Genomic DNA, 26,729 nt, shown 5'->3' on the forward strand with positions numbered 1-26,729 from the left:
CAAACAATGCAGTATCAAGCCATGAAAGAATGGAACAATCTGAGTGAAACACTTAAAATAATTTAAGCATTAATTTAGGTGTGGCAGGTAATAAGATATCTTGAAGTAAAATACAGGGATGTATCTGGGTCCTTTCTTAACTCTGACTACTCTGGGTATACTCAAAACCACAGAGAAGATAAATACGAAGGTACCGTATTATTCGAGCCTTTGTAAGTATATAATTCGTGAAGAGCACAATGAGCACAAAGACATCCCAAATTTTCTAAGTTCCAATATTCAGTAGACAATTAAAGACGATTAAAAGCGGTGTCTCAGACAATTCTTTAGTCGTTATTTTATTTTTGGTTTGACTTTTCGTTTACCATTTAAGAATATGCCTGTGGAATGTGCGCGGTATGAATAGTAAAGTTTTTAATATTAAGTTTTTAAAAGCTTTACAAACTTACGTAAGATGAGTATGTTAATGGATATGGCTTGCCGCGTGTAGCTAAGTTCGACAGCTGATGCGTCTCTTTTCCCTGCGGTTTAATGCTTTTGCTCCAAGCTATAGTGTGGATGATGGTGTGGCCCACGTGTCCCATGTGGCCTACATTGCCGATATGATCGATAGAGGCCGAGTCCAGTTTCTTTGGCTCACAAATACTCCAAGCACCAAAGCAAGTAACTGAAAAGAGACGTCGGCTGAGAAGCTAATAGGCAGAAAGCATAATGAAGTGCATAAATCTGCATGTCAGGTGCTACAAATATTACCCACAAACTGTGTTAATATTTCAAAAAAAGATTATTAAAAACGATGGGATATATTCTGCTTCTCTTATCGTATTGCCCTATGCTGATCGCAAAGCAAGATACAAAATACAGCGCTTTTTAAAAATTCTGCATTTAAAATGAATATCAATACATCTGATGCATTATGGGTAATTTTCAACTAAAAAATCGCCATATTTTACAATTACTCATCTAGGGCAGAGGGTTTATCGGGGAATAGTTATCGATCCGCGACACTATTTATTGCCACTCTAACCGTTGCTAATTCAAATATAACCTTGTCTATTGATTTTCTACAGACAATGAAAAGTGGATAACGTATTTACAAGATATGCAAAGCATGGGCATAGAACAAGTCACTGTGAACGTAAGGGGGACTCAGAAACAGACGCATTCTAAGTAGGTAGTCAGGGGTGATTGACTGGTTACAATCTCTTTACCTCTGGGGTCTTGGGTTTCATTATTAGACTCAGCACCGCATTTAAGTAGAGTAAATTTCTCTCTTTATTTTGGGGGTTTACCTAGCTTCTTCCATTTTCCTTACTGCACCTATCCTAACAAGTTAAATTTGATTAGATCTATAAGTTAGCCATGAACTTGACATCTTGACCTGGATCAGGTCAAAGACTGTTGATTCGGCGCTTGGAAAATACACTTCATAGGTTAAGTAACTTGATTGTATTGTTCGGTGCATTTGCGTTAGACGTTAACGTTACCCCTATCAGCCTATTTTCGCTTGATGTCATGCGTTTTCTTTTCACCGTACGACTCCTTCTCTGAAAACAAAACCAAAAGGAGAGCTGGTACCGTTATTAACGAGAGAGATAGAAAATAATGTTAAGAAAGGTACGGTGTGCGAGAAGAGGAAGGAGCGCTGGTGGCTCGTTTAAACTTGATAAAGTTCCAATGTTCAAATATAAATCTTGGCCAACTAGATACATATACTATAATTTAATTGCAATCTTTTAACCACCCTTTTGATAAGTATCGCAATTCTCCTATAAGATGCATGTTATGTCCTGAGTGACAGAGCCGTCAATATAATATAGTATTGTCGGCTCAGAAACCGCGCGCGATTGACCCATAGCGTTTGATTGACGGCGAAAATGGCACTTTTTTGGTATCGACGTCTGTTTTCTGAATGCAGTGGTTCTCTCAAAGAAATATTCTTCTTCTCTCTTACAACTTTATGACAAAAATTATTTCCTGACAATGTTGTACAAGGATAAGGAAAATTAAATCTCGCACTTTCTGCTACGTTTGAGTGAAAAATATCATACAGAATTTGTTATCTTTCAAACTTTTACTCTTCTCAGTATATCATGGCTATCGAACGACATTTAGACCCACGCGAAGTTTGCGATCTAAAAGGACTGGGCGCTAGGTTTCTCTGACAACGCATGCGGATTTGAATTAAAAATGGCGACCGGTTGGAGAAGGGACGTGATCTTTTCACATTTACACTTTGTAATAGTCGTTACTCGGTATCTTTAATGCCAAGTTTTAGAGGTAAGAGTTTTATTACAATTCGCTAATGTATTCATAATCTTAAATACTGGTATTTAATTTAAAAGATATTATTGTTTTGCAAGATTGAAAGCTAAACGCTTTCTAAACGTGCCTTGTATACTAAAGAATACTTAAGTTAAAGCCTTATTTGATCCCATATCTTATTTACATGTCCATCTGACTGTTCTCCTATGAGCTGTAGTTATCTATTTACAATTATTTGCAAGAGTCTTTTGCAATTAAGTCTTTAGTTCTTTGCATATCAAAGAATTAAGTTGAGGCCTTATTTGAGTCCATATCTTATGTACATATCAATCTGGTTGTTTTCCTATGAACTGTAGATATCTACTTACAAGGGCTGTGCAGTTATAAACAAGGTATTTCATCATGAAAACGTGAAAACCGCTGGACCTTTGTACCCGAGCCTTCGATTTCTTTGTAAAACTGAAATAACTTTATCGCTCTTGAGTAAAGGCTTAAACTTCTTCTTGGTTTTTCTTTTGTAGCTATTTTGGCTCTACTACTTATTGCTAATCAGAATCTAACTGGAAAATTGTAATATCTCTGCTAAAAGTTTTGCAACTTGACTAGTCATTTAAAATCAATTGTTGATTATCACAACAAATATGGTAATATTTCGTCACGTGATCACTAAAAATAAATGATTACACTTTCAAACTGTAGCCAGTACCGAAACCTATTATCTTGGCAAAAATCATCAGCATACACCCATTTGATATCTTTATATAAATTTTTCTTTATTTTTTGCTATATTACTCAATCAGCCATGCCTTAGACATGCTGAGTTCGGAAAAAAAATGATTCATTAAAGCTCACAAGAAATTGCTTGAATAACTGAGAAATCGTAGAATCAGTTATTATTCTATTGACCATTTGTGCTTTTAATTATATTGATAAATTTTAGCCCAGAACATTTTAAGAATGATAGACGGGTATCACGACCACTTTCAAAAAAAAAAAAAAAAACGCTTAGGGAAGCACCATTAGATTTTTTGACCAAAAAGAGAAATATCTCTGAATTATACGGCAAGTAACGGTTCAAAGTGTCCTTAAATGATACATTATTTTGTTAGGAGAACGCAAGGTGTCAAAAGGATATTATGAAAGGATACAAGAATAATATTATGAAACAATTTTCCTATCCAGTCATCCCACCAAGATGTTATTGTTGCTTTTATTAGTATGTTTGACCTTGGTATATCAAGGGACCAAGTAATCAATTACTGTTGTTCTATATTATATTTATCATATCTTATCTTATTATATTTTGTATTCTCGATTATTGCAATGAAAAAGAAATATATACGAGGACAAGCTCCAATTCACCCTTCACAGTTGGCTTTCATTGATAAAGGTTAGAGATATATGAGGAGTATACCTTGAGATTTGTTGTAAATGTTCTGGCCATATATTTATTTATAGAATATCATAATTATAAAGCTTCTCGCATGATTTTTTTTGGGGGGGTGGGGGGTACTTTTCTCATGCACGATTTTTTTGTTCACTGTTTAAATCTGTGCTCGAATATTTTTTTGGGTTTTTGGTATATATAGCCATTTGCAAAAATTATGGCCGCTTCCAATATATACGCAAGTATATCAAAAGTATATCAGAAATTATGGGATATCATCCCTGATATTTTTTCGAGTTGTCTATCACTAGGGCTTTCTGAGGAAAATATCAAGAAAGATATCCCAACGTGTCTGATATACTTTTGATATACTCGTATATATATTTGAAATTGCCATAATTTTTGCAAATGGCTGTAAATGACTATATATATATATCTAACCTGTTTTTTAAGAAGGTCACTATGCTGGGATGCCCATCCCCCCCAGAACTTACTCTTCACTCTTGGTCCAGGACTTGCCTGAAAGAGCTAGGGTGTCAGGAATTCGGTTTGACTTTAGAATTCCAAACCTACTTTGAGGCATTCGAGTGCAGTTAAGGCTGAAGGGGTTTCCTCTAGAGCTGCCCTTTTTGAAATTCATGTTTGATTTCTTCCTTTTTTACCCAGAATAGATGATTTTCTATCAGTAAATTTGCATGAATAAGCCAATTGGGCCATGCATGGCTGGCCAAAACAATAATCGGTGCCTTTCTGTGGGTTGCAGCTTTTTAAGTATTCTTGTTGGGTTGTTGGTCTCCAAGCATTTGCATGCTATGCCATTTGATTTACGAAATATTGTACTTTTTCAAAGGCATAGAATCAGATCAGCCAAGCCTAGTTCTGACATCAACGCTTCCCCACTGAGTAGTATAGGGGATGGGGGTTCCAGCGCAACGACCACCGGAGGATTACCCGTCTAAAGTGAATTCCTCGATTCGTACCGCGATTACCCGCATCCCGTGTCTATGTAGTTAAATATGTTAGTCTATATATGGAGTGCGAAGATTGTAAAGAGTTTGTTTATGACTTCTGTATAAAGTGCTTGAGGGGATGTGTGGGGGGTGGGTTACCTTTTCATAAAACAGGTTATATATATATATATATATATATATACACTCGATTGCAGAAACGTTGTAGTATACATTTATACAAATATCTAATTTATTCAGTATATTTAATGATATGCAAAACAGAAACATCGCTTTAGTTATAGTTTGTTTCATTCAATGACTGTCAAAATAATTTTTTCTTGTATATTTAATATTTAATATACAATTATATGATTAATCATACAGATTATAAATCAGTTGGTTTTACGCGTTGAAAACGGTTATTTTGCATTATGCATCTCATTAGATATTTGTATAAATGTGTAAATGTATGCTACAACGTTTCTGCAATCGAGTGTGTATATATATATATATATATACGTTAGCATTTATGAGCGACTTTCTGTAAGAGTCGACCAACTTTTTTTTTTTTTTTTGTCAATATATCTCAATTGAAATGTATTGAATATTACTATGATGTCTTTTTCTTGGTTTGATCCCCTAGTTTTAGCAAAATTCAGCGATGGAATGATTGCAATTAAAATTATAGTCACGTCGGTGGAGGTAACGCAACAAGCTGTTTACGGTTGAAATATCGCGAAATAGAGATCGTAAAAAGACCTCAACGGAAAGCTAAAAATGATTTGCCCAGAGATTTTTCTTTTGAATCTGATAGAAATACATTAGATAATCCTCTGGGTGTAGGTTTTGAATAATTTGGTATCTCCGCACATAGTTTTTATAAGCAGTATTTTAAGGCCTTAATTTCATTTTTAAACTTTGGATAAAGTGTACACGGTAGAAAAATTTTTTCGAATCTTAAATCGCCAAATATTCTAGAATAAATACAACGAAAAGCAAGAGGAATACCTATTCCTTCGGTAAAAAGTACCAACCGAAAAAATTGTTAAGTAGTTTAGCTGTAGGATGCGCTTATTTTTGTACTAAATTCCTTGACCTCGTCGGTCATTTTCCCCCTGCATTTGGGCGAAATCTATTTTCGTAAATTTCGTGGGAAAAAAATTTTTTTTTTCAAAACTAACATCACCTCGATTTATTTTACACTAAGGGCTATCTAAAAACCAAATATGAGCGGAATCGATTTTTTGACTTGTGCCATGAAAATTCGATTTTGGTCGATCCTTACAGACAGTCACTCTTATAAAGTTGCTTTTTAATTTCACGAAAAAAATTGTTGTAAAATCCGATAAATTCTCTTATTAGCTATTTGTTTTACAAAGTAGAGTAATAAAATTAATTATAGTGTTAAAAGTATTACAATCAAAACAGGTCAAACTTACGAAAAATCTTTTTCGGCGAAAACTCTAAAACTCTAAAACTCCAGAACTCGTTGCTAGAGAGACCACTATAAAGTAGTGAGAGTTTCAAACAAATCAGGCTTGTTTATCGCTTTTTTATTCATTTTAAGATTTAAGAAATGGAGAATCGTGATACAAAACTTATAGCGATTTTGAGCCCACAAAACGGGTTTATATTGAAGAGACTAGATAAACTAGCTAACCGCGTCGGTGTTTGGAATCGAACGGTAGGAGAATTGATTTAACTTAATACACCGTATGGTTTGTGATGTTTAGAAACTGACGTTTCACAAAGAGGAGGCGTTTCGTCAATTATCCGACGATAAATTTTATCTTGAAGTAGACAAAGACCTCACACCGCAAACTCAACCATTGGTCAAAGATACCATGATGATAAGCTTATTAGCGGTAGGAGGAAAGCTACCGTCAGAGATAAATGATTTAATGGTATCTAGGCCGCCCCATTGTTTCTGCCTGTAATTGTCCCACTGAACTTATATCCAGTTATCTTGATTCCCTTATGCTTCCTTTAGTACAGACTCTTCCTAACTACATCAAAGACACCAACCATGCCCTTAGAATCTTCAACGATTTTAGTTTTCTAAGTATTTGTTTACTTTGGATGTCAAATCTCTTCATACAGTCATTCCTAATAACGAAGGACTTTTTGCTCTCGAACATCTCTTTGATCGCCGTACTGTTTTAGAACCTAGCACTGCTACTTTACTACGCTTAGCTGATCTCGTTCTTAAACTCAATTGTTTTTCTTTTGATGGCCGCTATTTTCAACAAGTCAATGGCGTAGCTATGAGCACTAAATTGGGTCCTAGTTACACTAATTTATTTGTGGGTTTCATTGAAGAGCAAATTTTTCAACAGTACACTGGTCCCAAGCCTGAACTTTTTTGTCGTTACATCGACGATTGCATTGGTGCTACATCTTGTAGTAAATCTGATCTTGAGGCTTTTATCTCTTATGTTAACTCTTTTCACCCTTCACTTGAATTCACCTCGGAAATTAGTGAAACCTCCATATCCTTTCTGGATATCTCTATCAGTATCACAGCTAACCATCTCAGTGCCAGCGTGCATTACAAACCTACCGATTCTCATTCCTATTTATAGTACTCTTCATCGCATTCTAAGCACACGCCCAATTCTATCCCCTTTTCACAGTTTCTGCGTTTACGTCGCATTTGTAGTGACGACATTGATTTTTCTAACAAATGCCGTGAAATGCGTTCTTTTTTTATTGATCGTAAGTACCCGGCATCTATCGTTGATCGTGCTTTGCAGAAGGCATCTTCTATTTACTCAAATCAGATTCCACGACTTCTAATATTTTCAGTGAACGCCCCCTTTTCTCCTTCAAAAGAGATCGTAACCTTCGTGCTTTCCTTGTTAAAGGAACTCTTCCCTCTGATAAAGAACCTGGCACCTTTCGTTGTTCTCGTAAACGTTGCAACACTTGTCCTTTCATCGCTCTTCGCACTTCTGTCACAGGTCCCACATCTACTTTTACCATCACTTACCATTTTGATTGTACCACATCTAACGTTATTTATTGCATTCAATGTTATAACTTTAATCAGTTATACATCGGTGAAACTGGACGCCGTTTAGGTGACCGCATAAGGGATCATCTCTATAATATTCGGACTAATGATCCTTCCAAACCAGTTTCCCGCCATTGTTATTCTCCCGATCATTCTATCTCTGACAGCGAGGTCGGAAATTAATTTTGCCGAATTTAATTCCAAGGGCTTTCGCCCGGAATAACCTCGTTCCCAAGCACTATAACTTATCTATATTTCTATATCTTCATGTATCTATGACTTTGTTGTTTTTGGCTTATCTTTAATTACCAGCGGCAACCATTGTCGCAAAACTAAAGAAATGAGGCTTATTCACACCTTAGGTACGCACAACCCTCTTGGCATGAACGAGCGCTTCGCCTTTAATTAATCTATCATTACTTTTAATCCTCTTGTTTTCTTTCGTTTTTCCGCTTACTTATCTCTCATTGGTTATTCACCTTCCACGTTCCCTATATATACACATCTCCACCTCCATCACTTTATATTTACTTCGACGAAGGACTAACGTCCGAAACGTCAGTTTCTAAACATCACAAACCATACGGTGTATTAAGTTAAATCAATTCTCCTACGGGTTTATATTGCCGGCTTTGGAAGAAAATTTATTCGCCACTACGGCCAATACGGAATAAATTTTCTCCCAACTAGCCGCCAATATAAACTCGTATTGTCGGCTCAAAATCACCATACGTTATAAGCATTGTACTTTAAAATGACATTTATCCAGTGTCTAGTAGTATCAGCCAGTATTTACTTTATAGTGAACACTTATTATACCAAAAGAACCACTGCAACCCCAACTGTTATGGATATTATAAGCGGATTATGACCATTAAAGTGCACTGAATCCTTTGAATCTAAAATAAAGAAAAAAAGAGAAAATGCATTATTGGATGTATTTATATTTCTCGTAGCCAAACGACAAGTAAAAGGATAAACAATGCAATAAAAACCAAATAAAAACCACTCAACCCACCAACCCACCAACCCACCAACCCACCAACCCACCAACCCACCAACCCACCCACCAACCCACCCACCAACCCACCCACCAACCCACCCACCAACCCACCCACCAACCCACCCACCAACCCAGCAATCATTACTTAAGTTGAGAGCTGTGTTCTAAAACTTTAAAATGTAGTGATAGTGATTTTGGAGAGTGTCATCGACAGGACACCTGTGTTTCGAAAACAATTATTACTTATCATTTTATTTTTATATTTTGTTAGTGTAAATGGTGCCTGAGATGACTTGGCTGTGATCCTTTCGTGAAATCACTCCAAAGAAGAGCGTGATCTTAGCAGCCATTGCCTCGAGGATACGAAGCTGTAAAACAAGTTATTTTGAATTTTGAATTTAAATATACTTTGAATGTGACAAAAGGGTCCTGAAGGGGTAAAATGGGAGCTGGGATTCGCGCCTTTTTTGGGATGGGAAAATGGGATTTTATGCACTGGGAATGTGATTACCAAACAAAATACCCTATGATAATGACACTCGCAAAAGGATGCATGTTTTAGACATCATAAAGCAAAAAAATAATAAACTGGTTGAAAACCATTTGTCCTCTTACCTTTGAAGCTGGGTAAAAAAGATTACATGTTATTCGTTATACGAAATACAACACGACAAGCTTTATTTCAATACCTGTGTAAATGGAAAGCGGCATTCTTCGCGCGACTTCTTTCTGTTAAAAAGAGAAAAAAATAGTGTCTCAGGAAAAAGTACACAAAGACATAAAGATAAGGAGAAGAAAAAAGAAGAAAAGAAAAGAAAAGAAAAAAAAGAAAAAAAAAGAAAGAAAGAAAAGAAAAGCTAGGTAACATTGCATATTTGAATAACGAATCTAACTATATAGTTTATTTGGTCGTTTGTCCTCACGTTTTTCCTTGAGCATGCATTTGTTTGTTTTTCGCTACTCGCTATCTATCACAGGATAGATAGTGAGTACGTTAGCCAATTCGGATAGGATTCGTGATAGTGTATGCTAGTAGGTTTATGCTAAAGTACAATATACGATACTCTTGCACAAGGGAGGAAGTCTTAGCAGCCATCTTGCAAATAAAACACACTTTCACCGTCTTTTAAGGTTTGTTTTTAAGACTTTAACACTCTTTTGGCTTTTCCTTTCCGATTTCTCCGAACAAAATTTGTGTCCTGAATTTGTTTCGCTTTCTGTAGATTTTCTATTCTCTACTTTCACATCCCCATAATACTTGACTTTCCTCCCCTGTAAGAGTATGTTTACATATCCACGACATTGGATACCATAGGGGAATTATATAGGAAAGCAAAGGCGCGTGCACAAAAAAATGATGTAGTGCATTTCTATAGAATCTTTCGTTCGTTTGCAGTATGATGACCTTGGATACAAAAAATAATAAGATCGATTTTTTCGCTTTTTTTTTTTTTCTTTTTTCACCTTTCATTTTAATCTTAATTGGGTTCCGTGTGATGTTAAATTTATAGATGCACATTCCGCGTTTTATTTTAATTCAGGCAGTCTAAAGGTCATATTGGAAGTTTGAACATGGGAAGAAAAATTAGGGGAGTGAGGCCAATATTAAATGCGTTAATCACCCCTACGGTTCTTTTTCATCGTACTTACATTTCGTTGAAATGTACCAGCCACTGTGAAATTAGGAAGACACGTACCACCAGAAAAGGACCATCAGCCTATGCATTCAGGCTATATTGTTAAAGTGATGTGTGTGCTTATTGATTATTGTTACAATATAACTTATGAGTAATGTTATATTACTTATGTATAACTTATGTTACTTTGAGTAACGAAACCACCACCACCACTCACCACTACCAGCACCACCACCACCACTACCACCACCACTACCACCGTCACTACCACCGCCACTACCACCGCCACTACCACCACCACTACCACCACCACTACCACCACTACCACCACCACTACCACCACCACTACCACCACCACCAAATTTTTTTTAGAAAATATATAACAATCAGTAGCTTTAATGATGCCATATCTGTTGATAGATTGTAATTTATGCTTACGTAATTAACGCTATAGCTCCCAGTATGCATTGCGCTACGATGTTGCCTCGTGCTAGTAGTTTTACAAGATGTCGGAATAAACACGATGTTGTTGTTTTACTCCGTTTCTTTTCCTCTTTAAATGCTACTAAACATACCCAAATCAACATCATCGTAGGATCCTAGCCAAAGAATGTGATCAAAATCTATTTATAATATAGATAACGATGAAATACCTGGTTTTCTCTAGTGTTGAGAACTTGATATCTTTCACCAGTGGAAGATACCATATCTTTCACATGTGAAGATATCGCTGTTGACATAGTAACGTATTTTAATAAAGAATTTTTGAGCTTTTGTTTTATTTGAGTTTCATCGATATCTATATAATAAACTGAACATTACATGGCCGCTTGGAGATACGCGAACGAGTGAGATATCTAAATTGAACACCAGAAGATAAAATCCGTATCTCCGCGCTCCTATGTAATATTCTCTCTATATACAATATCTAAATATATTTGCAACAAATTGATAAATAAAATATAATACAATAATATAAGATTATGGTTAATTTTTTTGTAAAAATATTGATCAATAAAACTTCTACTCATGCACTCTCTAAACTCTCTAACATCCTTCGAGCCGCAAATTTGGCAATTTGGTGCAAAAAGAACAAAAAAAAAATGAGTAGGGAAATTTATAAAGAAAAATGGAGTATCTAACATTAACTGCCCCCTTTGACGTCACGGTCCTGTCTCATAAATCTCCTAGATCATCACTTCACTCGGCCGGAATTAAGGTGAAAAATGGTCGACTTTCTAAGTTTAACCGCTCGAAAAAGAAAAAAATGTCAGAATTAGAAAATTCTTTGAACATGAATCTCAGAATGACTTATATTTTGATAAAAATAAATAAAAAATAAAAACAAGTGCCAAAGGGACTTTATTATTTATGTACTTCATCATTTCTATTTTTGTTATTATTAACTGTCTCCCTAGATAGTGTCCTTGCCTCCAGGACTTTGAATAAGAATAACATTTTATGAAATTAAATGTTTTATTTTGCTTCTCACCATTTTTCTTAAAAGATGTTGCAGTAGCATCTGTAACTTGAGTTAACGCCACTTGCGTGGTCCACGTAATGTTAGCTATAGAATTGGCAAAACAAAGTTAATATACTCCTGCTGTAAGCATTTTAATCACGAATATTTGAGACAAACAAACCTGGTGTTGCAGTAGCATCTGTAACATGAGTTAACGCCACTTGCGTGGTCCACGTAATGTTAGCTATAGAATTGTCAAAACAAAGTTAATATACTCCTGCTGTAAGCATTTTAATCATGAATATTTGAGACAAACAAACCTTTTTTCTTAACTTTCAACTGTACGATGTAAGCAAGGACTCCGCCTTTGCTTTCACGAATATTTGCAACATATTTCATTTCATCGTCCAGGCTCACATTCTTTAACTTAAACCAAGCACGGCCCATTGTCAGGTTACCAACAAAATAAACCCTCTGTCGATATTTAGGATCCATATTTTTGTTGTAGTTCACAACAGTTGTGAACACATTGGTGTTGATAAACTGAGAATCAGGATGGTTCCCATTTTTTATTCCCCAGTTAGCAGAATAAATTATTCTTCCGTCATCTGTAGTCCAGTTAAACAAAGCGTCGTCTCCAACTTGACAAACGATTGGGTTTTCGGGTGAGATTACATTACATGCTCCTGTAATGACAAAGTTTATAAAATCAATTATTCCTTTGCACATGAGGTTATAGCCCCCATCTAGGATTACTTTGACAAAATACTTGTGAATTAATTATTATATATATATATATATATATATATATATATATAGTCATTTACAGCCATTTGCAAAAATTATGGCCGACTCCACATATATGTACAAGTATATCAAAAGCATATCAAAAATTATGGGATATCATCCCTGATATTCATTCCGAGTTGTCTATCACTAGGGCTTTCTGAAAAAAGTATCGAGAAAGATATCTCGCCGTGTCTGATATACTTTTGATATACTTGTATGTATATTTGAAACGGCCATATTTTTTTGCAAATGGCTGTATTTAAGATTCAAAATTTTGGAAGAATTCATGCCGGTGAATTGGACCAAGGCTTGAATGGCATCCTATCCGGATGCTATTTATTTTGTGCACCTTTCTAGTATGTTTAAATTCTTTATTGGATTCAAACCCCTCGACATTGGTAATATTTTTAACTACTTGATTTTTTATTGCTTATGTTCGTTCTCATGTATTGTCAGGCAAGCAATATTATATCTATTACCACCATCTAGCTCTTGTGAAGGGCTATACTACCATGTGGTTTGTTTGTCTTGTATATTTTTTATATGGCAGTGCGACTATTATAACATGAACCAATCAAATCGTAGAACGAAAACAATACATTCAAACGAACGTTGGGTAGTGGAGAAAATCAGAAATCAAAGGAAATCAATTGCGTATCAACATACCTCAGTTATTCCGACGAGAATATGGCCATGGCCATGTTTACACGTAACATCTGGATCAAATTGCCGTTCTTAGCAGTCTAGGTTTCTGAATACCAAAAATCGACTACATTGCTTTTGAATATTTGATTGTTTGTCACTGTCTTGGTGGCTCCGGTTGTAGTAGTCACACTGCAATATGTCATGAATATGTAATGTTTTGAATTTTGTTGAAATGTTGAATTTTTGACATAAAAATAATTAAAATAAAATAAAACAAAGAAATAAAGTTTGCTAGACAATGCGTAATACAAAAAGAAAGCGACGTATATATTTAACCGCGGTTTGAAGAACTGAATTCAAATGCTTTCCGTATTTCTAAGAATTCGACTATACATCATTCACCTAGCTGATTGGCTTTGTTATTTTTGTTTATTATATGGCAAGGTAATTTCACGCGCTATGATTGGTCAATTTGCGGTCCATAACTTACGGTACGGACCGAAAAATGAAATGGTTCACTGAGTGTACGTACTTATGATCTTTTAAAGCATTCAAATCTTTATTAAAAAAATATATTTCTGGATGAAAATCGTCGGAAAACCTTCAATAAATAATTAAAGATAACTGAAAGTCACTGGCATTTAATGTAAAGCTTATCAAACAAGTGACAACTCTTTCATACAAGCGAAACTCTTTCGATCAAGGCTCTACACGGCACTAGTTGAGCGATTTTGTACGACTAGAAAAAACTAGAAAAACTAACTATGCTAAAGCTAAAACTATGTCAAACTACGAACTAAAGGGTGGTAAACAGCGGCTAATTCAGTAAATGAAATAAAGATAGGTTTACCGTAGAATTAACGTAAATTTGTTATTTCAGTGAGCTAACAACGTCCAGTTTGAACTTATCTGAATCGATCGGGTGAAGAAGTCAGTAGTTTCTTTCGTAAACGTTTTAAGCAGTTTTCTAGGCTCATCCGCTCTTGAAGTATCTCCATATTTCAGTAATATTTCACCCCCACTTGAATTTGAATGTATTTTTAGACAGGAGAGTTGGCAGTACCTTTTTTAATTGAGTCGAAAGTGTGCCTTCTTCATGACTTCAGCCATTGTACATATGGCGGCCTGCTTCAAACAGTCAAAACGTTGAAAATTGACGAAAACTATCCATGTTCAGCCAGCCGTAATTTTCCAAAGCTTCTCATTCATTTCTGGAGACAGTTTTTGAGTTTTTTTCTCAAAAAAAGGCAGGAAAACAAGCGGAAGGCTGTAGTATTTTTCATCTTGGTTGTGAATATCTTGAAGTTTGAAGTACGACAGTTTTTTTCTCAATCTCATGTTGAGTTCTTGAGGTCTTCTTTTGATGCCTTTTTTGCTTTGCATTTATATGTTTTGCAAAATAAAGCCTCACTTTTGTTAACTAGTATTTCAAAAAACTTTAAACTTTAGCTAAATTCTTTCAAAGTAAACTAAAACTTCGCCTTTTGAGCGCCTCAAACACTACATGACTTGTGGCACGTACAGGAAGCCCTTCCAATGCAGTTCTCGTTTGACATGCGCTGTAAACTTTACTTTTTGTTGCTTCGCCTCTTTTTGATCTCAATGCCTTGCCATATAATAAATATCTTATTAACCTCGTTTGCTCGGTCCGTACCGTAAGTTATGGATCCTCGTTTTTTCCACTTTTTTATGGCCCGCGCGCTACGCGCTTGGGCCATAAGGCAGTGGAAAAAACTCGGTCCATAACTTACGGTACGGACCTCGCACTCGGTTAATAAGAGCTATTTATATTCTGGTTCATGCCCTTTCCCTTTGAAGAAAGCAGCTTGACGTCAGTAGTGTTGATATCTGTGACAATATGGAAATAAGAGACTCTTACGACTTACGCTTAAGTATTTCTTGGAAAACGCAAAAAAAATATATATATAAGAAACTGAGCTTGAAACTGAGGTTAGAACTTGCGAAAAATGACCAAACGAAATAAGCAGAACATTATAAAAAGCGATCTGAGCTTTGTATTCATGCATGCGTTCGTTTCCGCATCGCTATAAACGTATTCATAATTCAGATTGATAACAGACCAGACTAAATGTCTAGAACATTTATACTCGATTTCTTTACTGTTTTCCACATACGCTAAACTTACTGAAGTGTTTAAAACGGTATTAAGCTCTGTGTCGAAAATAATGATGTACTGAAGTAAACTTCTTTCGATGTATCCATGTTATTAGTACTCAGTTTGGGTCAGAATTATGTCTTGGTACCCTGCGAGCAGAGTCTCCTTTTAACTCCTCAACGAGCGAGGCCAACTTGAAACTGAATCATGTAGAGTTGATTTGCCCAAGGAAATATAACAAGGTTAGCAGTAAAATTTTATAAATCTTGAAAAATATAAAGCCCTGAAAAAGATAAAAAGCTTCTTTGGAAACCTGATTTTGTTTTGAAATGTAAACTACATAGTACGAAGCGAAACGTCTAGAAAAGATAATGTAGCCAAAACGTAAACAATGTTTGAGAAGATGAGTTATTAGCATACAGACGACGGCTGAAATTCACCAAAAATATCCTTTTAAATATAATATATATTGGCAATAGCATAACATTTCTATAATATAACAATATTGCGGTATTTTTATTCAACATTATGCGAGAGATAGATCATAGTATCAGGATTTTTTTGTTTTCGTAGATCCTTCCATAATTCTGAGAACTGCGTATTGAGTTGCGTCCGGGGGATACATCGGAGAACCAAAAGGTTGAGGGAGTCAATATGTACTGGTAGAAAAAAATCGCAAGTAATTTATTTTTACTCGACTTACAACGAAGTAGTGAATTAATATTATCAATTTACTAAGTATATAATTGCCAAACTTGAAAATAATTGTAAGAAATGTAGACGATAATTTTAGGACCATATGGATCTTTCAGTTGAATTACTGGTAAGTGTCGTCCTTTATAAACAATTTTAGTTTTAAATTTCGATATTTAACAGAGCTAAATAGAAAAAGTAGAGCTCGTGGGGAATCAATTCCAGCAATTATTATGTAAGCCGCATATTTTTTGTTATACTTTTTTCCCTATTTCTGTGTAATCACATTAATTATTTTCTTATTCTCTAAAGAATACGGCAACGTGGTCTTTAATAGGATAATATAAAATCAATACAAATATTAAAGTATACTTGTACATAATACAATTTTATAACAGTCACGCGCTTGCCTATTCAATTGGTCACATGAGTGTTTAATAAGCGTCGGGCCGGACTCCCCCGTAGATCTAGATCTGTATAATTCAACAACCTTTGCACGCATCATTTTGTATATCTACAAGTAAAAGCCTGCAAAATACCTGTTTTGATGACCAATAAAGTAACAAAGAACATTCCGAACACCTTCAGTAGCAGAACATGCAAAGTAAATGACTTGAAAGGCAATAAAAACATCATATTAAACCCTGCGTTAAATTCGAACCTCATACAGTTGTTTCGTTACTGGTTAGTACGATTACCGGAAATTCAACGTATCAGCGTCTTGTTTCAAATCTCGACAAAGGAAACCCAATAAAGCACTTATTGATTTTTTTTATTCATGTACAAATTCTAAAGCCGGGCTCCTCTGTGCTTAAACCACATTAATCTGAAACTTTTACACATAGCACGAAACATGTACATTGTGATCGTGATCGGAGCTGCAAACTAAAACCTAGCTCTCAAAATAAATAAATGCTACAAAGTTAACACAGTACTAGAAGCATGAACAAATACATATTTTGTGGTCGTTGTGTTACAATGTTATTATAATCTAAGTGACAGTCGCTACATTGCAGCTTTATAGCTAAATTTTGTTAAAAACAAAATGCTGCACGATTATTAAAAGTAGGCTATTCTGGATATGGAAACGCTTCTTTCCGTTTTCGTCTTAAAGCCGTTAATAATGCTTGCGTGACAATCGCATCATTAACGTATATTTAGCTTTCCAAGAATTCGATATATTATACATGTACGAAACAACTGTATGAGGTTCGAATTTAACGCAGGGTTTAATATGATGTTTTTATTGCCTTTCAAGTCATTTACCCAGTCCCATGAAACCCATTCCAGTCACATCTAATCCATCCCAGTCCCATCAAATCCAATCCAATAACATCCAATCCATCCCAGTCACATTCAATCCATCTCAGTCACGTCTAATCCATCCCAGACACATCCAATCCATCCCAGTCACATCCAATCCATCCCAGTCCCATGAAACCCATTCCAGTCACATGTAATTCATCCCAGTCACATCCAATCCATCCAAGTCACATCCAATCCATCCCAGACACATCCAATCCATCCCAGTCACATTCAATCCATCCCAGTCCCATGAAACCCAATCCAGTCACATCTAATCCATCCCAGTCCCATCCAATCCATCTCAGTCACATCCAATCTATCCCAGTCACATCCAATCCATCTCAGTCACATTCAACTCATTTCAGTCACATCCAATCCATCTCATTCAAATCCAATCCGTCACAGTCACATTCAATCCATCTCAGTCACATTCAACTCATTTCAGTCACATCCAATCCTTCCCAGTCACATCCAATCCATCCCAGTCACATTCAATCCATCTCAGTCCCATGAAACCCATTCCAGTCACATCCAATCCATCCCAGTCCTATCCAATCCATTTCAGTCGCATCCAAGGAAACATCCAGTCCATGTTCATCATATATGCATGTCATCTCAGTCACATGAATTTCATTTCAGTCATGATGACATACAATCAATTAAAGGTTCATTAATTTCCACAAGCATTTGATAATCTTACGCGTTTTTGATATACCTTAACCTTAAATTTACGTCAACATAAGTCGGTGGCATTACCCTTTTCTTGCTTTTATCCACCTAGGCGTATATGGGAATTTCATCTCCTTGATCAAGCCTGTTTCTTGTTTTCAATGAATCATCAATTTGTGCATAGATTGGGATTTTACTCTTGTTTTTTCATTTATGATAGATGGGTATCTATCAATTCGCTTCTGCCTAATTAGCAATAAATATATAGTTTTTATGCCTTAAAACTATTTTAAAGATCTAGAGCTAAATTTTAGTCGGTACGCAATGGAACTATAAAAGAACATGGTGTCTACTAGTATAATCAACGACTGGGTTTCAATTTTTCCCAAGCAGGATGACCTTCGATAACAGGGAATTTTTTATTATAAAATTGTAAGTTATCCGATTATAAAAGTGGTAATTTAACCGTAAAATGTGGAGGCATCCTGCAGTGCAGACCTGCTCGCATATCTTGTCCCAGGCTCTTTAATTTGTAGAACTTTAATATCGAAGTCTAAGCCATTCATTATTGTTAATTGATATTTGTATAATACAAGTTTTGCGTCGTGAATTCGCACTGAGAAGGAAAACTCACGTAAAGGTCTTCTGACCCAGGTCATGTTTCTCTCATTTTTAGTATTAATGCGCCCGATAATTGATACTTACTTATTAACACTCTTATTGGACGCCTCATCTCCTACAAAATATATCGTTATATATGGTATTTGTATTAATATGCAGTATAGTATATTTATGTCATTATGTGAAGTGAAACGACAGAGTTGATGGAGGCTCGGGGGCGTTAATCAGTTTGCGGCACAATCATTTGCTTCGCGCCAAGTGGCAAATAAGGCGTCAACGTTCCTTCGCCAACGAGCTCTGTCGATTGCGACACAATGAAATGACTTTATTCGTAACACATACTTACTTTTCTTTGATATGCATTTCTTGTTGGCAACAATAAATGAAATTATTCCAAATACTATCGCTATCAGCAATCCTACGGCAATTACTCCTCCTATGATGGGTGTTAGACTGTTACGTTTCCTTCTAGGTATTACAACCTGAGTAAAGGCTTGACAAGAAATAGTAATGTTCTTACTCATTTAAGCAATTTCATATAACATACTATACCTGAGTATGTTATTTTTTCTTTTAAGTCGACAGATTGCCCAGAATCATGTCTGGTTTTTCGAATTTGAGTTGCAAACTGACTCTTTTTTCCCCGACAGTCTACACTAGGCATTCTTGCTCACTCATACTCGGCTCTTTCTCTCCTTCTCTTTTCCTCGCTCGTTCTGTTCCTCTCTCTCTGTTTTTTATTATTTATTTTTAATATAATTTTTTCTCTCTTTTCTATCGACGCAACACTAAATGATCACGCCGACTTATAAAGAAAGTGTTACAAAATCATCTAGTATACCCTGTTTAGTGACTTTTGTTTGTCCTGAGTACGAGGTTGACTTTTTTCCATTTTTCCTGTAGACACTGGGAGATACTGTTGAAATTTAAACGAGCCAATAAAGAAAAAAACCAAAACCCATTCACCATGTACCCAAGCCGTATGATGCGTTCATTGATTTATCCTTCCGGCCATGCATCCTTTCCTCCAACCATTCACCTTTCAGTCTATAGATCTATCTATTCATCCACCCATCCTTTTAAAACAGCCAATACATCTATCCCTCTCTCTCTCTCTCTCTCTCTCTCTCTCGTTCTGTTGCTCTTCACTAAATTAGCTTGTTTAATTCCCGATGGACCGACTGCTTATAATGATTATCTAATTAGAATTGGCTCAACATTCACCTTACGACACACATCAGTTGATGAACTTATGAAAATCATTAATTCTATTGACGTTAAAAAAGCGACAGGTCTTGACGGTATACCATCTCATTTCATCAAGATTGCTTCACCAGTAATAAGTCAATCACTAGTGAAGCTATTCAATCAATCAGTTGATAAAGGGATTTTTCCTAACGGCTTGAAACTTGCGAAAGTTACGCCAATTCATAAAGCTAATGACAAAGATGATTTGAATAATTACCGTCCCATTTCGGTCTTACCTACTATTGCTAAGATTTTCGAGAGAATAGTTTTTAACCAGTTATATGAGTATCTAAACTCAAATAATTTACTTTCTCAAAAGCAGTCGGGATTTAGACCGCTTCATTCGACTACTACTGCACTCCTAGAAGCCACAACGGAGTGGCTTACCAATATGGATGAAGGTAAATTGAACTGTGTCACTTTCCTAGATTTTAAAAAAGCTTTTGACACAGTAAATCACTCCATACTTCTCCACAAATTATACTATTATGGGATTGCAGAAGAGTCGATAAAGTGGTTCAAATCTTACCTCACAGATCGTAGTCAGAGATGCTACATAAACCATACCTTATCTAGCTCTAGAACACTCGATTGCGGCATCCCTCAAGGCTCAATCCTTGGGCCATTATTATTTATTATTTACATAAACGATCTGCCAAATAGTGTCAAATTTTCAAATGCTAGAATGTATGCTGATGACACAAGTCTCACCACTTGTGGCACATCACAAAAGACTCTATTTGACGAGGTGAACGCTGATATTTCCAATATTCATAACTGGTTGAAAGCTAACAAACTTAGCTTAAATTCAGCTAAAACAGAGCACATGTTTATTGCTTCTGACGATAAATTGAAAAAAATTACCTCCGAACCACACATATATTTAAATAGCAAACCAATTACTAGAGTCTCTACAGCAAAAACTCTGGGTGTTGTGATTGACGAACGGGTGTCTTGGGTTGCTCATATTGATTACATTTGTAAAAAATATCCTCTGGATTGAGTGGCATAAGACGAGTCCGCGATTACATCCCCTTGGAGACAGCTATTACCATATATGAGGCTCTCGTTTTACCTTGGTTTGACTATTGTGACGTGGTATGGGATAATTTACCAGTAACGTCTGCTGAAAGATTGCAAAAAATGCAAAATAGAGCTGCAAGAATAATAACAAAAAGCAGCTACGATGTCAGATCTAGTGATATTTTAAACTTCTTTAGGCTGGAAAAGCTTACAAAGAAGAAGAAAGGAGCATAAAGCAATAATGATGTTTAAGACTTTAAATGCACTTGCACCAAAATCTGTAAGGGAACTCTTTTATTTTCAAGAAAATACCTACGATTTTCGTGGTAGAGAGAAGTGCTTAAAGTTACCGAAACCCAGCACTGAGTTTTTAAAAAGAGCTCTCTCTTATGACGGTGCAAAAGTGTGGAACTCGTTACCCCAAAGTGTCAGACTGTCCAATAATTTAAAATCTTTTAAGAGGAATCTTTCGTCTGTTGGTCCTTAACACTTTAATTACTATAATATTTTTGGGGGGTAGATGAGAATGTATTTCATAAATCTGTCTATATATTCTTAACGTTATTATTAATTTTTTATATATATTACCTATGAACTCGGTTTTCATGAAAACCAATTTGTACATTGATGAAATTTCCCGAGATTAAATAAAAGACATCTCTCTCTCTCTCTCTCTTCCTTTCTGTTTTATCATTTCTTCCTCTTTACTATGATGCCATTCCAATGCCATTCAAAGAAAGTGTTACAAAATCATCTAGTATACCCTGTTTAGTGACTTTTGATGTTTCTGGGTACGTGGTTGGTTTCTTTCCATTTTCTCTGGCTACACTCGAGGACACTGTTGAAATGTCAGTAAAAAAAATAAGGAAATTTGCGAAAATTATTCACTATTTATATGTACCCAAGGCTGCATTCATTGATTTATCCTTCAAGCCATGCATCCTACCTCCCATTCATTCACCCATCAACCTATAGATCCAATTATTCATCCATCCGTCCTTTTTAAATAGCCAATCCATCCATCCATCCATTCATCCATCCATTCATCCATCCATCCATCCATCCATCCATCCATCCATCCATCCATCCATCCATCCATCCATCTATCCATCCATCCATCCATCCATCCATCCATCCATCCTTTTTCAACAGCCAATACATGCATCCATGCATGCATGCATCCATCCATCCAAAAACTGATAAAATTTCTATAAAAGTTATTGCTATGATCAAAATTATTTGAATGTATATTAAACCATCACTAATAAATATTTATAGATAAAAACTTTCTTACTCAATTGCGTGACGTTAATAAAATGTTCATCCTCCCCAACTTCATTTTCTGCTTGACATCTGTATTGTCCATAATCACTGCTATCTTTGGTTTCGAAAGTCAAGACGTTTTTTCCTGTTTTGTAATCTATTCCTGAAACAATCAGGACTCCATGTGGACCATACCATGTGATTCGTGGAAGAGGTTGTCCTGTTGCTATACAGTATAGATTTATTTCCTCTCCTATGAAAGACGCAGCTGTCCTAGTGGAATTATCAATGTCAGTCTGTGGCTTAACTGTAAGAAAAAGATCAAAGCTGATGGCGTTATATTTAATTGGGTTAGCATATAATTTACATAAATTATATAATCCTAAACAAATAACATGGGCATTCCGGTAATTATAATTATACATGATGTGGTGCAAAATAATATATGCTTTTTTGTATGCAAAATATAATCATTTTTTATTGCAAAGTCGTATTATTCTTGCCCTGTCGTATGGCCTCTATCTGCTATATTTAGAACCTTCGTCATAAACATTATTTCAATATACTTACACAACACAGCTATTTCGGCTTCCATAGTCACAGGTTCCTCGTTTGGGTTGTTACTAGCGCGACATTCATACCCTCCACTTTGATGTGCTGTGATATTGTTTATCCTAAGTGTAGCTTTTCCTTCTCCTTCACTCATGATATTGCCTAGAGGCATTCTTATCCAAGTGACATTGGGTGCTGGATTCCCAGTAGCAGAACAGTTTATTTCCAGGGTATCTCTCTCGATCAGTCTTATTTTTGATGTATTTGTCGTTGGTATTGTTATTTTAGGTCTTGCTAAACGACGAAAAATAATTTAAAGCGACTATATTCAGTTGGTTTGTTATTGTTTTATAAGTATTGTTTTTGATTGATTATCGCTTATTAGTATTGTTGATTTAAAAAAAAAACAAACATGAAACTGAAAGCATAGTGGAAAACAAAGAGATGGCTTTTTCATTCTAATGTTGCGCACATGGGTTTTAAAAGCCTTCGGAATTGTTTATCTCTCTTGTTCGCTGTATATATTTGATTAGTTTTGCTATTGTGTTTTTCATCCCGTCACTTCCCGTCCCGTCCCGTCCCCCCTCTTCCAAATACCTATCTTTAAATTCGCGCTATTGAGACTTTTCTTTATCAAGTGGTTAGCAACTTACTTGTGACAACAAGCTTTACTTTACTTCTGATCGGGTCCGTTTTTGTTAACACCAGGCTACATCCATAGGTACCGCTATCACCTACCGTGACATTCTGTATGACAAGGGTAGCATTGGACTCTAAGCTGACACGAGTAGGACTAAAGAATTGTTTTGGACAGGTTTTGTGGTTGATAGTCCACTGTCTTTGTTTAAAAACGAGTTTATAGCCAATTATCGATCCCGAATTATTTGGCCAATAAAATGACCATATTGGTGAGAATTCTTGAAAGTCATTTTTTCTGTTATCTACTGTGTAGTCCCAGACAAAACGTGCAGTTTTCCCAACAGATACGTACAGCATACTTGGTGGTACCTCAGTAAACCGAGCCTGCCCTGTAGATAAATTATAGAGAAACGGCGTTGAACTGCGTTTTTGGTGTTCATGACTGTAATTCGTAAATATAATGCATTGGTTACCTTTTGCGATTTGCACAAATGGGACGACGGCCATTAGTAGCGCAAAGATCAGTATTTTGATGAAGAAAACCATATTTATCCTCAGCTAAGGTTTTCGTAAATATCAATGAGTACTTTATATTGATGTATATTACTTATTATGAAACGAAAAATTTTATGCAGATAAAATTAGTTTTCGAAAATGAAATATTACGTTACCCTTAGGCCTAAATGTGGTTTAATTTACAAAGCCCTGTAAACACTCGCAATGTTTTGTTGTGCGGCTTATTCCGTAATTTCAATGGCGATTTCACGGCGAGAGATCAAAACCAAGTCGTCGCAAAGTCGAACTTTACGAATGAAAATCGTCGAGATTTGCAACTAATGGTTCGTTTGTTCGTTCGTTCATTCATTTTTTTATTCTTTTTTTTTTTTTTTTTTTTTTTTTTTCCTTTTTTTTAATTTCGAATAATAATTGGTGCGAGACGTCAGGCGAGCAGCGACAGTAATCTTGGATTTTCCGTGTCCCATAAGCCAACAAAAATCTCGATTTTGAAAGTTCTTTCATTTGGCACCCCCGGGACTGGAGTTTCAGGGACAATTTCTTTTTTCACGTGCCTGGCTCGTGGTAATGTTTGATCGCGCGTGATCTCTTTCACGTAACTTGTTTGGCCCCCCACAGCTTCAACTTCAGGGGCAAATATTTTTTCCGCGTGCTCATATATTATTTATCTCACAAACGATTTAGGGACATTTTAACGCAAGCAAAGCTATTTTATTAGCCTTATCGATGCTTTTGTGGACAGTGATTATGATAAATTTTATTTGTTTTTTTTTTAAACCATCTCTACTACAAAGATGTTCTTCCTGAATAAAGTTAATGTTATATAAATACCATTTTACGTTTGACCCGTATGACCATCTCAAATGATTTGACATTTACTTGCCATCAAGATGTGGCTACTTGTGGCTTTGAATTAAGTATCACAGCCATTACCATGTAACATTGGTGTACCTTAAGGAAGTATCCTTGGGCCTCTTCTGTTCATCATCTACATCAACGATCTTCCTGATGTTGTCCGCCATTCTCAAGTATCCCTATACGCTGATGATACAGTCTTGTACAGTCTTCTTCTCCTCCTCAGTTCCTGACATAGAAGATAAGCTTATTGAAGATCTCAAGCTGGTTGGTGATTGGTTTAAGATCAATCATTTGACCCTGAATGCAACCAAAACTAAAGCCATGTTGTTTTGCAGCAAGAGAAAGACCGACATGTCCACCATCTCCATACAGGTCCATCTCAAAGACATCGAAAGAGTTCAAGAATTCAAGTACCTTGGTATAGTCTTTTCCAGCAATATGTCTTGGTCAGCTCATGTTGAGAAACAGATGACCAAAATCAACAAACGCCTTGGTCTCCTGAAGCGAATCAAACATCTTTCGCTACATTCGCTAGACTCTTGTACTTCAACAGCTTGGTCCTACCGCTTATTGATTATGGTGATATTGTTTGGGAGGATAAAGATAATATCACGCTTATGGAATCTCTTCAAACCCTGCACAACAAAGCGGTCAAGATCATCCTGGATCGTCCTCCAAACTTCTCAGCATCAGATGCTCGGAAAGAACTTAATTGGATGGAACTCAGTAAGCGCAGATACTACCATCGATGTTTATATATATTCAAATGTAAAAACAGATTATTATCATCAAATCTATAGCCGAATGAGCTCAATGAGCATGGCTACAACACGAGGTATGGAAGCGAGTTCGCTTACCACGACCCAAAACTAACTGGGGAAAACAAACAATGCAGTATCAAGCCATGAAAGAATGGAACGATCTGAGTGAAACACTTAAAATAATTTAAGCATTAATTTAAGTGTGGCAGGTAATAAGATATCTTGAAGTAAAATACAGGAATGTATCTGGGTCCTTTCTTAACTCTGACTGCTCTGGGTATACTCAAAACCACAGAGAAGATAAATATGAAGGTACCGTATTATTCGAGACTTTGTAAGTATATAATTCGTGAAGAGCACAATGAGCACAAAGACATCCCAAATTTTCTAAGTTCCAATATTCAGTAGACAATTAAAGACGATTAAAAGCGGTGTCTCAGACAATTCTTTAGTCGTTATTTGATTTTTGGTTTAACTTTTCGTTTAACATGTTTACATTTAAGAATATGCCTTTGGAGCATGCGCGGTATGAATATTAAAGTTTTTAATATTAAGTTTTTAAAAGCTTTACAAACTTACGTAAGATGAGTATGTTAATGGATATGGCTTGTCGCGTGTAGCTAAGGTTGACAGTTGATGTGTCTCTTTTCCCTGCGGTTTAATGCTTTTGTTCCAAGCTATAGTGTGGATGATGGTGTGGCCCACGTGTCCCATGTGGCCTACACTGCCGATATGATCGATAGAGACCGAGTCCAGTTTCTTTGGCTCACAAAAACTCCAAGCACCAAAGCAAGTAACTGAAAAGAGACGTCGTCTGAGAAGCTTATAGGCAGAAAGCATAATGAAGTGCATAAATCTGCATGTCAGTGCTACAAATATGACCCACAAACTGTGTTAATATTTCAAAAAAAGATTATCAAAAACGATGGGATATATTCTGCTTCTCTTATCGTATAGCCCTATGCTGATCGCAAAGCAAGATACAAAATACAGCGCTTTTTAAAAATTCTGCATTTAAAATGAATATCAATACATCTGATGCATTATGGGTAATTTTCAACTAAAAAATCGCCATATTTTACAATTATTCATCTAGGGCAAAGGGATTATCGGGGAATAGTTATCGATCCGCGACACTATTTATTGCCACTCTAACCGTTGCTAATTCAAATATAACCTTGTCTATTGATTTTCTACAGACAATGAAAAGTGAATAACGTATTTACAAGATATGCAAAGCATGGGCATAGAACAAGTCACTGTGAACGTAACTGGGACTCAGAAACAGACGCATGCTAAGTAGGTAGTCAAGGG

General features: G+C 35.9%; 3 protein-coding genes, 2 long non-coding RNA genes and 1 pseudogene across 18 annotated transcripts in view; 4 read left to right on the forward strand and 2 right to left on the reverse strand.

Annotated features, from left to right (window-relative positions):
• Window positions 1–9,220, forward strand: part of LOC116287275 (uncharacterized) — a 125,680-nt gene extending 116,460 nt beyond the window's left edge. For all 3 annotated transcript variants that reach the window (XR_016120814.1, XR_016120816.1, XM_089035660.1), the window contains one exon: window positions 8,890–9,220. Coding sequence is in view for 1 of the 3 variants with exons in the window: in XM_089035660.1 (XP_088891786.1) it covers window positions 8,890–8,905 (16 nt within the window). In the remaining 2 variants the exon portion in view is untranslated. The remainder of the gene's footprint in view (window positions 1–8,889) is intronic.
• On the forward strand, window positions 1,066–2,765 carry LOC148913707 (uncharacterized). Its single transcript, XR_016120825.1, has 3 exons — window positions 1,066–1,170; window positions 2,088–2,280; window positions 2,622–2,765. It is a non-coding gene; the product is annotated as an uncharacterized LOC148913707 (long non-coding RNA).
• On the reverse strand, window positions 1,258–16,676 carry LOC116294156 (uncharacterized). 9 transcript variants are annotated; one of them, XR_016120773.1, is made up of 9 exons: window positions 16,500–16,668; window positions 12,038–12,403; window positions 11,899–11,961; window positions 11,748–11,822; window positions 10,909–10,985; window positions 10,269–10,336; window positions 9,308–9,347; window positions 8,412–8,514; window positions 1,258–1,547 (listed from the first exon to the last, which is right to left on the reverse strand). XR_016120773.1 is itself a non-coding variant. In XM_089035543.1 (9 exons), the coding sequence occupies exons 3-9, from the start codon at window positions 12,210–12,212 to the stop codon at window positions 8,876–8,878; spliced, it is 609 nt and encodes a 202-aa protein (XP_088891669.1). In that variant the 5' UTR covers window positions 12,213–12,403; window positions 13,173–13,340; window positions 16,500–16,676; the 3' UTR covers window positions 8,743–8,875. The 9 variants fall into 9 exon arrangements, 7 of the variants coding, with proteins under 7 accessions (XP_088891662.1, XP_088891658.1, XP_088891664.1 ...); XM_089035543.1 differs by lacking the exons at window positions 1,258–1,547; window positions 8,412–8,514 and adding exons at window positions 8,743–8,986; window positions 13,173–13,340 and having other exon boundaries at window positions 16,500–16,676; XM_089035545.1 differs by lacking the exons at window positions 1,258–1,547; window positions 8,412–8,514; window positions 16,500–16,668 and adding exons at window positions 8,743–8,986; window positions 13,173–13,340; window positions 14,215–14,855.
• Window positions 6,867–8,632, forward strand: LOC148913708 (uncharacterized; annotated as a pseudogene).
• LOC148913709 (uncharacterized) lies at window positions 15,013–26,714 on the forward strand. 2 transcript variants are annotated; one of them, XR_016120823.1, is made up of 3 exons: window positions 15,077–15,509; window positions 15,841–15,946; window positions 26,615–26,714. It is a non-coding gene; the product is annotated as an uncharacterized LOC148913709 (long non-coding RNA). The 2 variants fall into 2 exon arrangements; XR_016120822.1 differs by lacking the exon at window positions 26,615–26,714 and having other exon boundaries at window positions 15,013–15,509; window positions 15,841–16,498.
• Window positions 18,059–25,391, reverse strand: LOC148913710 (limbic system-associated membrane protein-like). Of its 3 annotated transcripts, XM_089035481.1 has the most exons (9): window positions 23,754–23,879; window positions 23,295–23,669; window positions 22,660–22,935; window positions 22,121–22,396; window positions 21,590–21,664; window positions 19,397–19,471; window positions 18,902–19,048; window positions 18,640–18,670; window positions 18,059–18,180 (listed from the first exon to the last, which is right to left on the reverse strand). In XM_089035481.1, exons 1-9 carry the CDS (start codon window positions 23,824–23,826, stop codon window positions 18,093–18,095), a joined length of 1,416 nt encoding a protein of 471 aa, XP_088891607.1. In that variant the 5' UTR covers window positions 23,827–23,879; the 3' UTR covers window positions 18,059–18,092. The 3 variants fall into 3 exon arrangements, with proteins under 3 accessions (XP_088891607.1, XP_088891610.1, XP_088891604.1); XM_089035484.1 differs by lacking the exons at window positions 18,059–18,180; window positions 18,640–18,670; window positions 23,754–23,879 and adding an exon at window positions 24,748–25,391 and having other exon boundaries at window positions 18,765–19,048; XM_089035478.1 differs by lacking the exons at window positions 18,059–18,180; window positions 18,640–18,670 and having other exon boundaries at window positions 18,765–19,048.
• Window positions 26,715–26,729: the final 15 nt, after the last annotated feature.

This window comes from Actinia tenebrosa, unplaced genomic scaffold, assembly GCF_029948245.1.
Source record: "Actinia tenebrosa isolate PJP-AT-01 unplaced genomic scaffold, QUT_ActTen_1.0 PGA_scaffold0__85_contigs__length_37466705, whole genome shotgun sequence".
Taxonomy (NCBI): Eukaryota; Metazoa; Cnidaria; class Anthozoa; order Actiniaria; family Actiniidae; genus Actinia; species Actinia tenebrosa.

What these genes read in the sequence shown, in the direction of transcription:
- LOC116294156 (XM_089035525.1), bottom strand. Translation starts at nt 16,626, where the DNA reads ATGAGGTTCGAATTTAACGCAGGGTTTAATATGATGTTTTTATTGCCT. An exon ending in TCAACACTAGAGAAAACCAG is followed by an intron (nt 10,337 to 10,908) that starts GTATTTCATCGT and finishes CTGAATGCATAG; the next exon opens with GCTGATGGTCCTTTTCTGGT. An exon ending in GCCGCTTTCCATTTACACAG is followed by an intron (nt 8,987 to 9,307) that starts GTATTGAAATAA and finishes CTTGTTTTACAG; the next exon opens with CTTCGTATCCTCGAGGCAAT.
- LOC148913710 (XM_089035478.1), bottom strand. Translation starts at nt 23,826, where the DNA reads ATGGTTTTCTTCATCAAAATACTGATCTTTGCGCTACTAATGGCCGTC. An exon ending in TATTAACGTCACGCAATTGA is followed by an intron (nt 21,665 to 22,120) that starts GTAAGAAAGTTT and finishes ACATTTCAACAG; the next exon opens with TGTCCTCGAGTGTAGCCAGA. An exon ending in ATCAAAAGTCACTAAACAGG is followed by an intron (nt 19,472 to 21,589) that starts GTATACTAGATG and finishes AAATTTCAACAG; the next exon opens with TATCTCCCAGTGTCTACAGG.